Source organism: Rhipicephalus sanguineus, chromosome 2 (genome assembly GCF_013339695.2).
Source record: "Rhipicephalus sanguineus isolate Rsan-2018 chromosome 2, BIME_Rsan_1.4, whole genome shotgun sequence".
NCBI classification, from domain to species: Eukaryota; Metazoa; Arthropoda; class Arachnida; order Ixodida; family Ixodidae; genus Rhipicephalus; species Rhipicephalus sanguineus.
The window spans coordinates 195,155,174-195,167,403 of NC_051177.1; the positions used below are offsets into that span (position 1 = coordinate 195,155,174).

Genomic DNA, 12,230 nt, shown 5'->3' on the forward strand with positions numbered 1-12,230 from the left:
ATTAGTTAATCGGCAGCTCTGTATCACAAAAAAAGCGGCATTTTTTCGTCTGGTTCTGCGCAAATCAAGTTCACACGTCTTCGTTGAAGCGATATAACAAGTAAATTGTCGCTTCCTGGAGTCTGAAAATTGGCAGGCAGATGGAAAAATGCTCGCAGAATTTAAAAATCTCATGAAAAAAACAAACAAACAACTTCTTTGCGATTTTTTGGTCCCAAAGACCCATCCGCCCCCTTAAAGCCAGCCATGTAGCTGTTAGGTGCTTGCCCACCGTGCCAAAAGAAATGGTCAGTTGAAGACAAGCTAACAGCAATGAAGAGTCAAACAGCCTAACAACGCATAAAAACCAGAGCTAGTGATGCTAACGCCGGTATTGATAGTGTTTGTAGAGAAGTGCAAGAAGCTAAGGACCAGCTTTATTCTTTAGTTGGCAAGTGTGAGCACTATTGAAAAGGGTTAAAGTCTTTAGACAACTTGATGAGCACCTTAGTATGTAGGAAGTTAAAAAATAATCCTAGTGGCGCAGTAAATTCATTGACAATGATGATCTGTTGCATTGTCTTGTACAACCTATCAATGGTGCAGCCCTTATACGTTTTTTTTTTCTTGGATACATACATCAGAAAAACTGGGTGTAGCCCATACACAGGTGTCACCCTTAAACGCCTTTGTACTGTATATACATAATGTGCAAAAAGAAACTTTTCAGTGATGATGATGGACTGTATTTTGCCAGTGTCCATGCAGTGATAAGGAGGGCCATGGCATTTCTCAAAGTGTTTTTGCAATGGTAAATGGAGTGCAAATGTTGAATGTCACATGGCTGCATAACTGCCTAGAGATCACTGTTTGTGGCTTAATACAGTCGAGCCCGACTATGTCGAACCCGTTTATATCAAATTATCCCGTATATCGAACAATTTCTAAACACGGTAAATTTACATTGAGAATATATAGCAAAAGTTACTGTTACATCGAACGAAAATAGCAACGACAACCGATATATCAAACTCCATGTGCCTCAAAAGTGCCCCAGCAAGTTGGCTTTCCCTCGCGGTGGTGGGGAAAACTGCCGGCGCCACCCTAGAAAAAGTGGCTTAGACCCGGTTGTGCACGGGCGAACACCCCCCTCCAAGAAATGATCCTGGCCCGCTCGCAGCACTTACAGCCAATCAGAGGCCGTCGTGCTTTCTCCGAGGCGCGGAGGCGGTAGAAGTGAGCGCCATTTTTTCTTTCTTTATGCTTGTGTGCCTGCTGCTGCCTGTTTTCCTCGAGTCCTCGTTCAGCGTGGTCCGTGCTGGTGGTGTTGCCTGTTGGTGCTCTGTGAACTTTATTGGCGCGCTGTCGTCATGGCTTGTGCAAAGAGGCAGTATTTGCCGTTCGCCGCGAAACTCGAAATCATAAATCGGGCCGAGCGCGGTGAAAAGAAGTCCGACGTCGCCGCCGCGTACAAAAGACACCGCAGGTGTTTCCGCCGAAGTTTGGAGCGAGCTGGCAGAGTTCCCGGGAGCTATCGACGGATCGACATTCGATGAGTTCGTCAGTGCGGACGATGTCGTGATGGCGACATCGTCGGTGCGGACGATGTCGCCATCATGGGTGAGCTACAAGATGAGGACTACGTTGCAGACGTCGTGCCGACCACGAGCCAAAGCGACAGCAATAAGGAAATTGACGATGGCCCATTGCCTACATCCTCCGAAGTGATTAGTGCACTTGCGTTGGTCCGGCGCTATTGCGTGAATGTGGAAGGTTGCGGCCTCAGCTGCTCCGACTCGTTGGACAACGTGGAGGCGTACGTGCTGTCGCAGGCAGCGAAGTCGTTGACACAGAAGAAAATCCAGGACTATTTTGTTCCTAAGTAGGGCACGCAAGTAAGCCACCATATTAATAAAGTACTTTTCTTACTGTTATGTGCCTTTGTGTCAAAATCCTACAGCGGGCCTATATCGAATTATGCCATATATCGAACTAATAAACGTTTTTTGGCGAGTTCGATATACCCGGGTTCGACTGTATATACCTGCTCAAACGAAGTCTCAGAAGCTAGTATTATGACTGTAAAAGCTCGTTATGAAGGAATAGCTAAAACAAGTTAATGAGGGGGGCACAAGCGCTCCAGGGCCTTTGAACGCACACAATCTACACATGCAATTGCATTGGAGCTCCAGCCTCCAGAAGTCTCCAGTGAAGAGATTAAACACAGGCACTGGAAAAATCAACACAAGCTGGCACTCACGCTTTACTGTGCAGGGAGGCGTAGTAGTGCCGCCGCTGGGCAGGTGCCATTGCCTGGACGCTGACGAAGACGGGAGCCACGGCCGGCTTTGGAATTTTGTCTTCGAGACTGGCCGACCCGCTGGCTTCTGCAGCCAAGCAAGAAATAGCTTTTGGTCAGTGCGCAAATAAGCAACGGAACACGGCAACCAACACTGCCCAAAGCTATTCACGTCCAAGCAACCCCAACAAAAGGGCACCTGGGGCACCTATTTTCAGCATGTACATTGTTGCGTAAACATCGCAAAAAAAAGCAGGGAAGCTGCAACAAGGGTCAATCTGGATCTTGAGGACAAGAAAAGGTATTGCGAGAAGATCTCATTTTCTTTTACGGCTGCATTCATCATGCATGCACATCTCTAAGAGCTGCAAGGTGACATATGGCAATACCAATATCTGCAAACAAATCATGCGAGCCTACACACACTGTGGCAAAAGCCTGACCCAAACAGACTATTACGAAAATACACAAAAGAACGACAGAACTGCTTGCTATAAAGACTCAAACGCTCGTCAATGGAACTGCCAGTTAATCATCTTTTGCAAGAGGTAATATGCTGCTTACACACAAAGTGCTTTTAATTTTATACATTCAATAACAAAATTAAAAGCCATTGTGAATGTATCGCTTAAGCAATACATTCGTAACGGCTTTTCATTCATAGTGAAGTCACATTAGCTAAAAGGCTATAACCCTACAGTAAAACCTTGTTGATCAAGCACAAAGTCTCTTCAATCAAGCAAACCTTTTCTTGCAGCGAAAAACGTGTAACACCTCCGCATCTTCTGAGCACACCACAATTAACAGTTCACAATGAAAAGTACACACAAAGACAAACGCAGTAGTAGCATGATTTTTTGCCAAATTCTATGGCCAACAAAACTTGTACTTCACTGTTGTAAAGATGATGGCAACAGCACACACCATCGCCTGGCACTTGTCAATTGCTGAAACATTGTGTGTGTGTGCATTTCCAGCACAAGGCTAGAATAGCATGGCCTTAGAGATCTGTTTTTTCGACACACTGCCTTGATCTTTATTTACTTGAGGCCTACGAGACCAGAAACTCGCATTTCATGACGCAGAAGCTGCGGGTAAACGAGAAGCAGCCGACTCACTGCACCAATTATCCAATTAAATTTAAATGCGAGAATTCTGGACTGCACATACGCAGTCAATGTCCAATTTTCGGACTCCCCAAGGACTGTGCAATCATCCAAAAAAACAAATTTAAGCTTTCTTACTTCACCCAAGCGGTCAAATCGCTACAATCACTTCTAAAATGCCATGAGATCCCGAGCAGGCGTCCCCCTTTTAAACAACTTCAAATTGGCGGCAAAATGGAGGGGGCGCACTTTCCCGGAAAGGTACCAATATTCAAGATACATCGTACATCACCTTCCTCCTTTTTAAAATTGGGTTTTGCAGCCAGGAAAGCAGTCATGAAGGCTAGCTATTAATAGCCTGGCTGGAAGAATATGAAGGGTGTGGTCAATTGTTTCTTCGGCAATCGCACTAAACTTCCTTTTCATCACACTGACCTCTTTCCTCAGTTTCTCATTTTGAGGTTGTAAAAAGTGCCCTTTGCAAGGTAACTTTTCTCTTTGCAAGCCTTTCTCTTTGTGTGGCTCTGTCCACTGCAATAACCGTTTGTTGAGAATTCCATCACTGAGCAACATGAAGCATATGATACTTCATCGTACAAGGCATGTTCTGCACCTCCACGTTTCACCATCCCTTGATGCCGCCTAGTGACAATGAGATTTTGGGGCACTTGGCAGGGCAGCCCATAAGCTTTCCCATATACAGAGAGAAACAATTCCATTGTTCTACGGACTTTCACTCAACGGTGTGCTTACAGGCGTATGCAATGACAAATGTAAGCACTGACAAATCTGTCTGGCTGGATGAAAGAATTCTAGATGCTGAGATGACTCGACTCCAGTGAGTATTAGATGCACCCGACATTGCCAGACCGCCTCAGTCCCTTCCTCAGTGGTTGACTCTGAATTTTGGAAGCGACAGCATTTCATGTCTTACCACAGCTCCTTTCCATCGAGTCATGGAGGCCATGCATGTATACGGTGGGCATCATTCCTAGCAAGTGGTCGATGTTCCCCGGGGAATCCTGAATGTGCCAAGACTCGAGTAGAAGACTCCTTCTCGGGCTTGTTTTAGTGTCTACCACAAAAATGCGGTCGAAGTTTGAGTGTGCTTTTGCATCTAGATTTTACCGCACATATGTTTGCCCTCCTGCAATGATTTCAATGTGAAATGGCAGTGTGTACAAATGTGCAATTAGTGCTGCTGCGTACAACAGGACCACCATGTCTCCCCATTCATTCAGAAAGCCTGGAGTGTTGTGTGCAATGGACATGTCAGAAAACAAGAAGGCACGTACCTTCGTCCCAGTTCTCTTCCGTCGGCACATCTTGGGCTGCAGGGGGCAGGGCCACATCTCCAGATGGCTTGTCTTTTTCTGAGACTGCAAGGCACAATGTCACTTACAATGAGCCTACGTGCAAGTTCTTTGAGCAAGTCAGTGCATGTAGCTTTTTTTCATGCACTCCTGCTGTTGCAATATTATGGTATAACATTTTCCATTATGATACCTTAAGGAAAGCTTTATGCAAACCAATGCGAACCAAGTAGAAGAGTAAACTTTCTTATTTATTAGTGCCAGTTCTATATACCAAATCTATACTGAAGGTGGAGGGTTAATCCCTTAACTGCTTATGACAAGCTGAGCTCGTCATGAGAAATTGTCACTTTTTTGCTTATGACGAGCTGTGCTCGTCACGGCTCTTCAGCAATGTTTCAAGAGGCTTTTGACACGCTCAGCTCGTCAAATGGCGTTTTCCTGTTTAAAACACAGATGGCAGCACGGGTTCCGTGACTGGCACTTTTACTGAATGAGAGTCTGCACACTAAACGGCGAAATGCGCGCCTTGCGTCTCCCGCCCGTTACAAACGAACATGGCACAGTGCCATGCTTAGAATGCTACCACAAGGATGGTAGCCTCATCTAGTTCGTATTGAACTATCGAGCAATAGTACATTTTGCCCACGAGAAGTCAAAAGGAACCCACACTTTCTGGAGTTGCAGAAATTTCTTTCGGAATACCCATCAGATGCCACAGGTATGGGGTATTACCAGGCTCGCAGTTGGGAGGGGTATCTAGGGCCCCCACCTCCCAAAATTCTGATGGAGAAAGGTGTTTTACCAAAATAAATAACAAAAATATGTGTTCTTTAAGGCCTTCAGTAGTGCACCCAACGATGAGCTGAATTTATCAAGAGGTGACACCTCATCACAATTACACCTTGATGTCCCATGAAATTCTCTGCTTAAGCACAGTAGACTTGTTAAACGGAACTCGAAGGGACCGCGGCATTGGGAATATGTTCCATTTAACAGGAGTGCCACTTACAGGGAGATCAACAGTGGCGAAGAAGTCAAGTACGAAACGAATCGCTTACAGGCAGTTTTCCCATTTAAGCAGCAATTTCATTTAAGAGATTTCGATCTACTAAGAGTATTGTAGTTACCAGCCTTTATACAAGATTTTTTTAGACTATGTGGCCCTCTCCTGTATGCTTGCATAACGACTAAAATTTGCACCAACTAGAATAAGGATCTCGAGCACCTGCTGTGCACCATTTTTCTCCGAAAGAGGGCAAGAACGACATTGGCACATGCTCAGCGCAAATTATGCAATTTTTTCAGAGATGTAGCTTAACTAATTATATATTGCACTAGATAAATAACACATTTCAAGTCAGCACACAAATATACATGAACTAGGCAAGTTTCATCAAAATCAATCAAGAATTCATAAAAATTTTTAAGGTCCATGTCCCCCGTTAACCAGTGCTTTTAGTATGCAAGTAAGGCATAGTAGGCCTGACACCACCATTCACTGCTAGCCATTCGCAAGAATGGGGATCCTTGTGACATGCTCTTGCACACAGAACGGAAGTGAGGGGATGGCATGTAAAAGATGCGTTACCGGTGAGGAAGCGTTCCACAGTGGTGTTGAGTGGGCACGTGTAGATGTGGTGCATCAGCTGGCTGGCAGGTACGACGTGCTCGGCAGAGAAGGGGCACTGCTTCATATCCTTCTCTTGGTGGGCCTGCAGATAGATAGATAGATACTGTTTATTTCATATTGTACATACTGATAACAAACACTTACCGGACCTGTAGCCAAAGGCTAGCTGTAGGTCCGAAAAAGAAGAATATATAGGAAATCCTAACACAGCATGGAATAGAAGGAAAAAAAAATAAAAAAACAGCAGTTGTAACATTTGCAATGAACAAAAAATGTCATTGTTGATTTCACAAATCAATTTATAAGTAAAAGAACCAATAATTAACATTTATTGTAGTCACAAACAAAGCAGCATGGCTTTCAGTCATGCAGGTGCCGCAGAGATGCACGTAAACAAAGAATACTGAAAACTAGGCATGTGTGAATTGTGATTTTTCACTTCAAAGTGAATACGAATCGAAAAGTTACTTCATTCGAATAGTTCCAAAGCAAAGTGAATATTTTCGAATCACAGCAAATACCTGGGAGACAACGTTCACGAGAGAAAAATTGATGGAATGAACTACATTACCTTGTTACAATAACCTTTGCTAGCTGTTTCATCCACTAAATCTTCTTGCTCTTCATAAAAGTAGGGGATCAGAAACAGACATCAGAGTTTTCATTTTCAAATTTATTAGCACCCACCCCTTACGTAATACCCTCTAAGAGCCTCGTTAGGGGGTATTGTGAATAAATTAAGATAAATAAATGTCTGGCCTAACTTCTTAGTGAGAGCTGCTGTGCACGAACACCAACTGTTCTACATGCTCGGGGAGAAGGTGCTCTCTTCGTGCCGCGACACATTCCCTGTGGTGGAAAATAGCCTCTCACTGTACACTTGAGTAGCTGGCACTGAAAGGTAGAGTCGAGCTACCTTGGAGAGGGATGGGTACTTGGCCTTGCCAATATTTTTCCACCACACGAAGGGATTGTCCAACCGAGGCTGAACAGGTGCATGGAGGTACTCCTCCACCTCCTCCTTCAATCTGTCAGAGCCAGTCGGTGCAGTATTGAAACCAGCCAAAGTTCCAAACACACTCCACGCATCACTGCTCGGTGATGCAGCTTCTACAGGCGCACTGCTCACACTTGGCTCCTCTTCATTGTTCTGTTGAGGCACGCCCTTTTCTGAAGCTGAGCAGAGCTCACTCTTTAACCACTGTTTCTCGCAAGTGGCATCATAGCACACTGCCTTAAATCGGGGGTCTAGTGCAGTGCTTAGGGCATATGGCACATGAAATTTAACGTCCCCAAAACTGCACATGAAGGCCTGAAGGAGGTTTCCTGCAAATACAGACTCCTCCCCACAACTCCATTCTTGCTGGGTCAGGTGGAGCTGCATGAAGTGCACTAGCAGCACCACTTGCGTAAGTGTTGGGCGCTTTTCGGAGCAACTCTCTCTAGTTGCATCATCAATGCGTTTAAGGACTAACATTACGATGTCATGAGACCCCATTCACTTGAGGCAAAATCCTCCGATGTGTCCTGTTCGGTCAAGTCCAAAGAAATCTGACGACGAAGCTTTAAAAGGCGAGCCATCATGTCGTACTCACCATTCCAATGTGTTACCACGTCTTGGATTACTTCAAGGGGCTCCAAGTCCATGCTTGTTTGAAGTTCCTTGAGACGATTCCTGGCCTGGGAACTCCTCTTGTAGTATCCTACAATTCCTCGAGTCTTGATGCACAGCTGCTCAAAGTTTTGGGCGTCTCTTTGCACAGTTCATGCACAGTTGCAAGGTGTGTGCAAAGCACTGAATGCTTAACCATCCTGTTCGCAATGCAGCACCCAGGAAGTTTCTGGCATTGTCAGTTACAATGAAGACTGGTATGCCTTGAGGCGGTCCCCATTCCTTGGCTAAATTAAGGAGGATGTTCTTCAAGTTTTCAGACTTATGGTCCTCGGGCATGTGCCGGCATGAAAGATGGTAAACGTGAAGACTGAAGTATTCATCGAGTAGGTGGCATGTAAACGAGACATAACTATCCCCAGGCCTAGACGACCACCCGTCGGTTGTGACAGAGTAGCATGGGGTACCATGGTTGAAGTGATGGCGCAGCTCACCTTTAATTCGCTCTTTTTCTTTGGCGTAAAGTTCTGGCATGACGCTCCTGGAAAACTTAGCCCTCGATGGGACTTTGTACTCTGGCACTGCAGAGTGCATCAAGAACAAAAAGCCGGGCTCCTTAACAATAGAATACGAATGCAAGCCAGCAGCCATGAACTGTGTAACCTTCGTAGTTAGCATTTTTGCGCGCTGACTGTCACTTTTTAAAGTCTGCTTGAAGTAAGTCGCCGTCTTCGTGCCCGTCGCCTTTTTCGGGCCACTCGCCTTTTTTGAGCATTCAGCGGCCCGGAGCTTCTCAAATTGCTTGAATGGAACATGGTGACACTTCAGGTGATTGACGAGTATGGTTGTAATGCCTGTAGGTGTTTTAAGGCACGCATCACTGGCCCCGAGCTCAAAAAACTCCCAGATGGCACTCCAGAATACCAGTTGCCTCCATGGTTGTGCTAGGCCAGTCGTGCGCGCAATCGCGCAACAGGGCTACGAAACTGTTGTTTTCCCTAAAGTTCAGCACCTGCAGCAAAGACATGCGTTGAGCACATTCACAAGTGCACAACAAAATACAGAGGACTATGACAGCTAAGTGTTGCCTGACCGAATACTGTACCTACTACCGCTAAGATATCAGCTTCCTTTATTTTACCGTCCTAAGATAGTTTTACACAGAGTTTCCTTAACTTGAGCGGACTCTGGCGCTGCGATCGTTCAGCCAGAGAAATAGAGAGAAATAAAAAAAATAGGAAGAAAAATATTAATAAAGATAAATAAAGAGAAAAAACAAAAAGAAAAAGAGGAGGAAAGAAAGAGAAAACAAAAGAGAAACAAAGAAGGCTGCCCAGCTCCGCACTTCCTTCAGGCTCGATCAGAGGGACTTGCATTGACCTCGTCTTCTCAAATTTCAGGTTGGATCATATACAATAACCTTTGGCTTTATATTTCACCAATCATAAGGCGGTCATAATGAAAGGAAAACGCCGCCCACATCTCAACACCATATATGCAGTGTGATTAATAAACAACTGCGTATATACTGTACACACGTGTTGTCACGTCTTTGCATGGTCAAGTGGGCAATGTACGGGGGGGATTCACGGTTAATCATCCCCCGGAGCTTTGCCCACTCGTCATCATTCGCTTCGTGGATATGCTGCGATTTTTTTAGCATGTTTGTGTTAATCCAAAATGATGCACGATGCTGCAGCCTTTAACACAGCAAACAATGCACTCCGCACTAATGCACTCTCCTATAGGTATTACATCAAATGCAGCCCTGCCATGTCACACATGTACAAATTTTATGAAGAGCTATGCTGGTGAAAAGACTAGAAAACTTTTCGTAATATGTACTTCATCTCAATCCATATTCTATGGTCATTTTTCTCTAACATTCCTATTCGATCCTGCTTGGAAATATCACTCTTCAAACATCCGTGTAAGTTTCTACTGTTTTACCTGTTTTAAGTACGATTACCAATTGAAAGAAATGCGAGATAGAGCCTTGGGACAGATGCGCCGAAGGGGCACACTCTTGCCATGCAACGTAGTGCTATAAGATGGAAGCCTTCATACGAGTGCACCACCTACAAACAATTTTACCAAACTTTGTCAACATCTACGCGAGAACATCGATCTAGATTTCTAATCTGCTAACGGGCCGATTTCTTGCAGTGGGTGAGAAAACTTGATACACTGGGCACACCACAAGACAATTAGAAACTAAAAGAAAATTAAAATTAAAATTACAAACGGAGTCCCGGTGAGCTAACTTACAAGTGTCCTTAGATTAACAGTGTCGCCTGGTGCATTTCAGCTTAGCACTTAAATCAGTAGCAATGTGCAACATGTTGACAATAACGTTTACTGTGTAGAAGGAACAAGTTGGTGAATAGCTGCCGATTTTTAGGTCTCCAAATCAGAATAGACCCAATACGAAATTGAATGCTGTAAAGATAAACCTGTCTTTTTATCCTATTTGGACATCCTGGTTGAAAGGCAGTGCTTTCCATATCTTCTTCCGTCCACATGTAGCCTTGCACTGCAAGATTAGCTAAGGATGATCTCAGGGTGTCCACCAATTTCATTTTTCTAAATTTCCTGACTTTTGCAGATTTTCCATGACGATTCTAAGCATATTCCCAGACTTACAAGCCTGCTCGAAAAACTGACAATCTGTGTACTGGAATGAAGCCCTCGAGTAGTAAAAGAAAATTACACCATCTCCCACTAAAGGGAACCATGTGGGGATGCGAAGCAGCGCATGGGTCGACCTAAAGTTCAATTCATCACGGGCACCTTGCCCGATGTTAACGTGTCCTTGCAAGTGGAGCACACCATGAATTCACTGTAGTTGCTGTTGCTGTTCGCCATCACGTGATTGCTGAGAGAGTAAGGGGGAGAGGCCACAGCGTCTTACCCTGCTCCTTACACAGGCACAAACGCGCTAGTGCGCGCCAGCACACATGGTTTTGTCTGCATTACACCAAGCTAGGACAGCATACGGCAGCCCGGGCCCCTAAAGTGCTCTGCACGTATCATCATCAAGGCAGTCGAAGAACAAGAGGAAGAAGACTTCTCCTTGGCGCGAGTGCGCGCTCAGATGGCTGTGCTACACTCACAGCAGCGCGGCTGCATCACGTGGGAGGAGAGGAGAGAAGGCAACCGAACAACTGCGTAATGGAGGAGAGTGGGAGAGAGAAGGCACATGCACAGTGGAGCGCAGACGCCACCACCGGACACAGCCTCGAGCAAAAGCTGCTTCGCATCTAAAAAGAGCGGGCACTTGCATAAACTGAGTGCAGAACTGAGGATGTCTGCTGTTGCGTCACATCGGAAAGACGTTGACCTGTCCCGGCAAGCCTCTGCTCATAGTGATTCTGGCCAAACCAGAATGCCTTCAAGTGGAGCCAAGGTCATGGCCAAGACAAACAAGAAGAAATTTATCGGAGTGAGCAACATGCTTGGGAATTGAGGTATTCTGTGCGATCTATAGAAGCAACACTATGCACTGTCCTTTTTTTCTTTCACTTCTGCTTAGCCATTTACGAAAGCTGTGGAAAAAAGAGCAACCTTATAAGCTTTGATGAATGGCAGAGATTGTTTTCTTGTCTGTCGCACCTACTGCCATCAGTAAAATTTCCATGACTCAGCCAGGTTTTTCAAAAATTCCAGGACAATCCTCCGACCTTTCCAGACATGTTTAAAGTCCCTGACAATTTCAGGTTTTCCAGCTTGGTAGACACCCGGGACCTATTAACTGGCACCAAACATTTACAGACATACAAAAATGGCGCAGTTTATGGATGAACGAGCCTGCAGTTCTCACCTTTCTGCACTTTGTGATGTGGATCTGCAGACGTCCCAGCTTGACCTGATGGGCCGGGTTGTAGGGGCACGTAGTCAACGGTTCCTGCCGAGACTGGTACGTTGCCATGGTTTCCAGCTGCAATCAATTGAGGAGCTTCATTAGCATTACGTGAGACATTACACTCAAATCTCGATATAATGAACACTGATATAACGAATTATCGTTTATAACGAAGTAAGTGAAGAATAGTGTTGTCATATATACAGTATTACAAATAAACGCTTATAACGAATTTTCGGATATAACAAAGTTATTTTCGTGGCAGATGTGACTGTTATAATGAGGTTTGAGTGTACTACATAACAGCGGAAGTGATATATAAATGCTAGCTGCTGCTTCAAGACAAACTGCACTGACAGGATGGTCGCAGGAATGAACTTAGCAATGAATAGACATAACATATGACTAGTAACAAAGTTACTAATT

General features: G+C 44.9%; 1 protein-coding gene across 1 annotated transcript in view; it reads right to left on the reverse strand.

The window, feature by feature from the left end:
- The window catches only part of LOC119383951 (protein D7), a 44,241-nt gene that overhangs the window by 29,375 nt on the left and 2,636 nt on the right, over positions 1-12,230 (reverse strand). The window contains exons 2-5 of the mRNA XM_037652226.2: positions 11,763-11,879; positions 6,289-6,412; positions 4,680-4,763; positions 2,240-2,366 (exon numbers count right to left, since the gene is read on the reverse strand). Of these exons, the coding sequence (XP_037508154.1) occupies positions 2,240-2,366; positions 4,680-4,763; positions 6,289-6,412; positions 11,763-11,870 (443 nt within the window). The 5' untranslated portion in view covers positions 11,871-11,879. The remainder of the gene's footprint in view (positions 1-2,239; positions 2,367-4,679; positions 4,764-6,288; positions 6,413-11,762; positions 11,880-12,230) is intronic.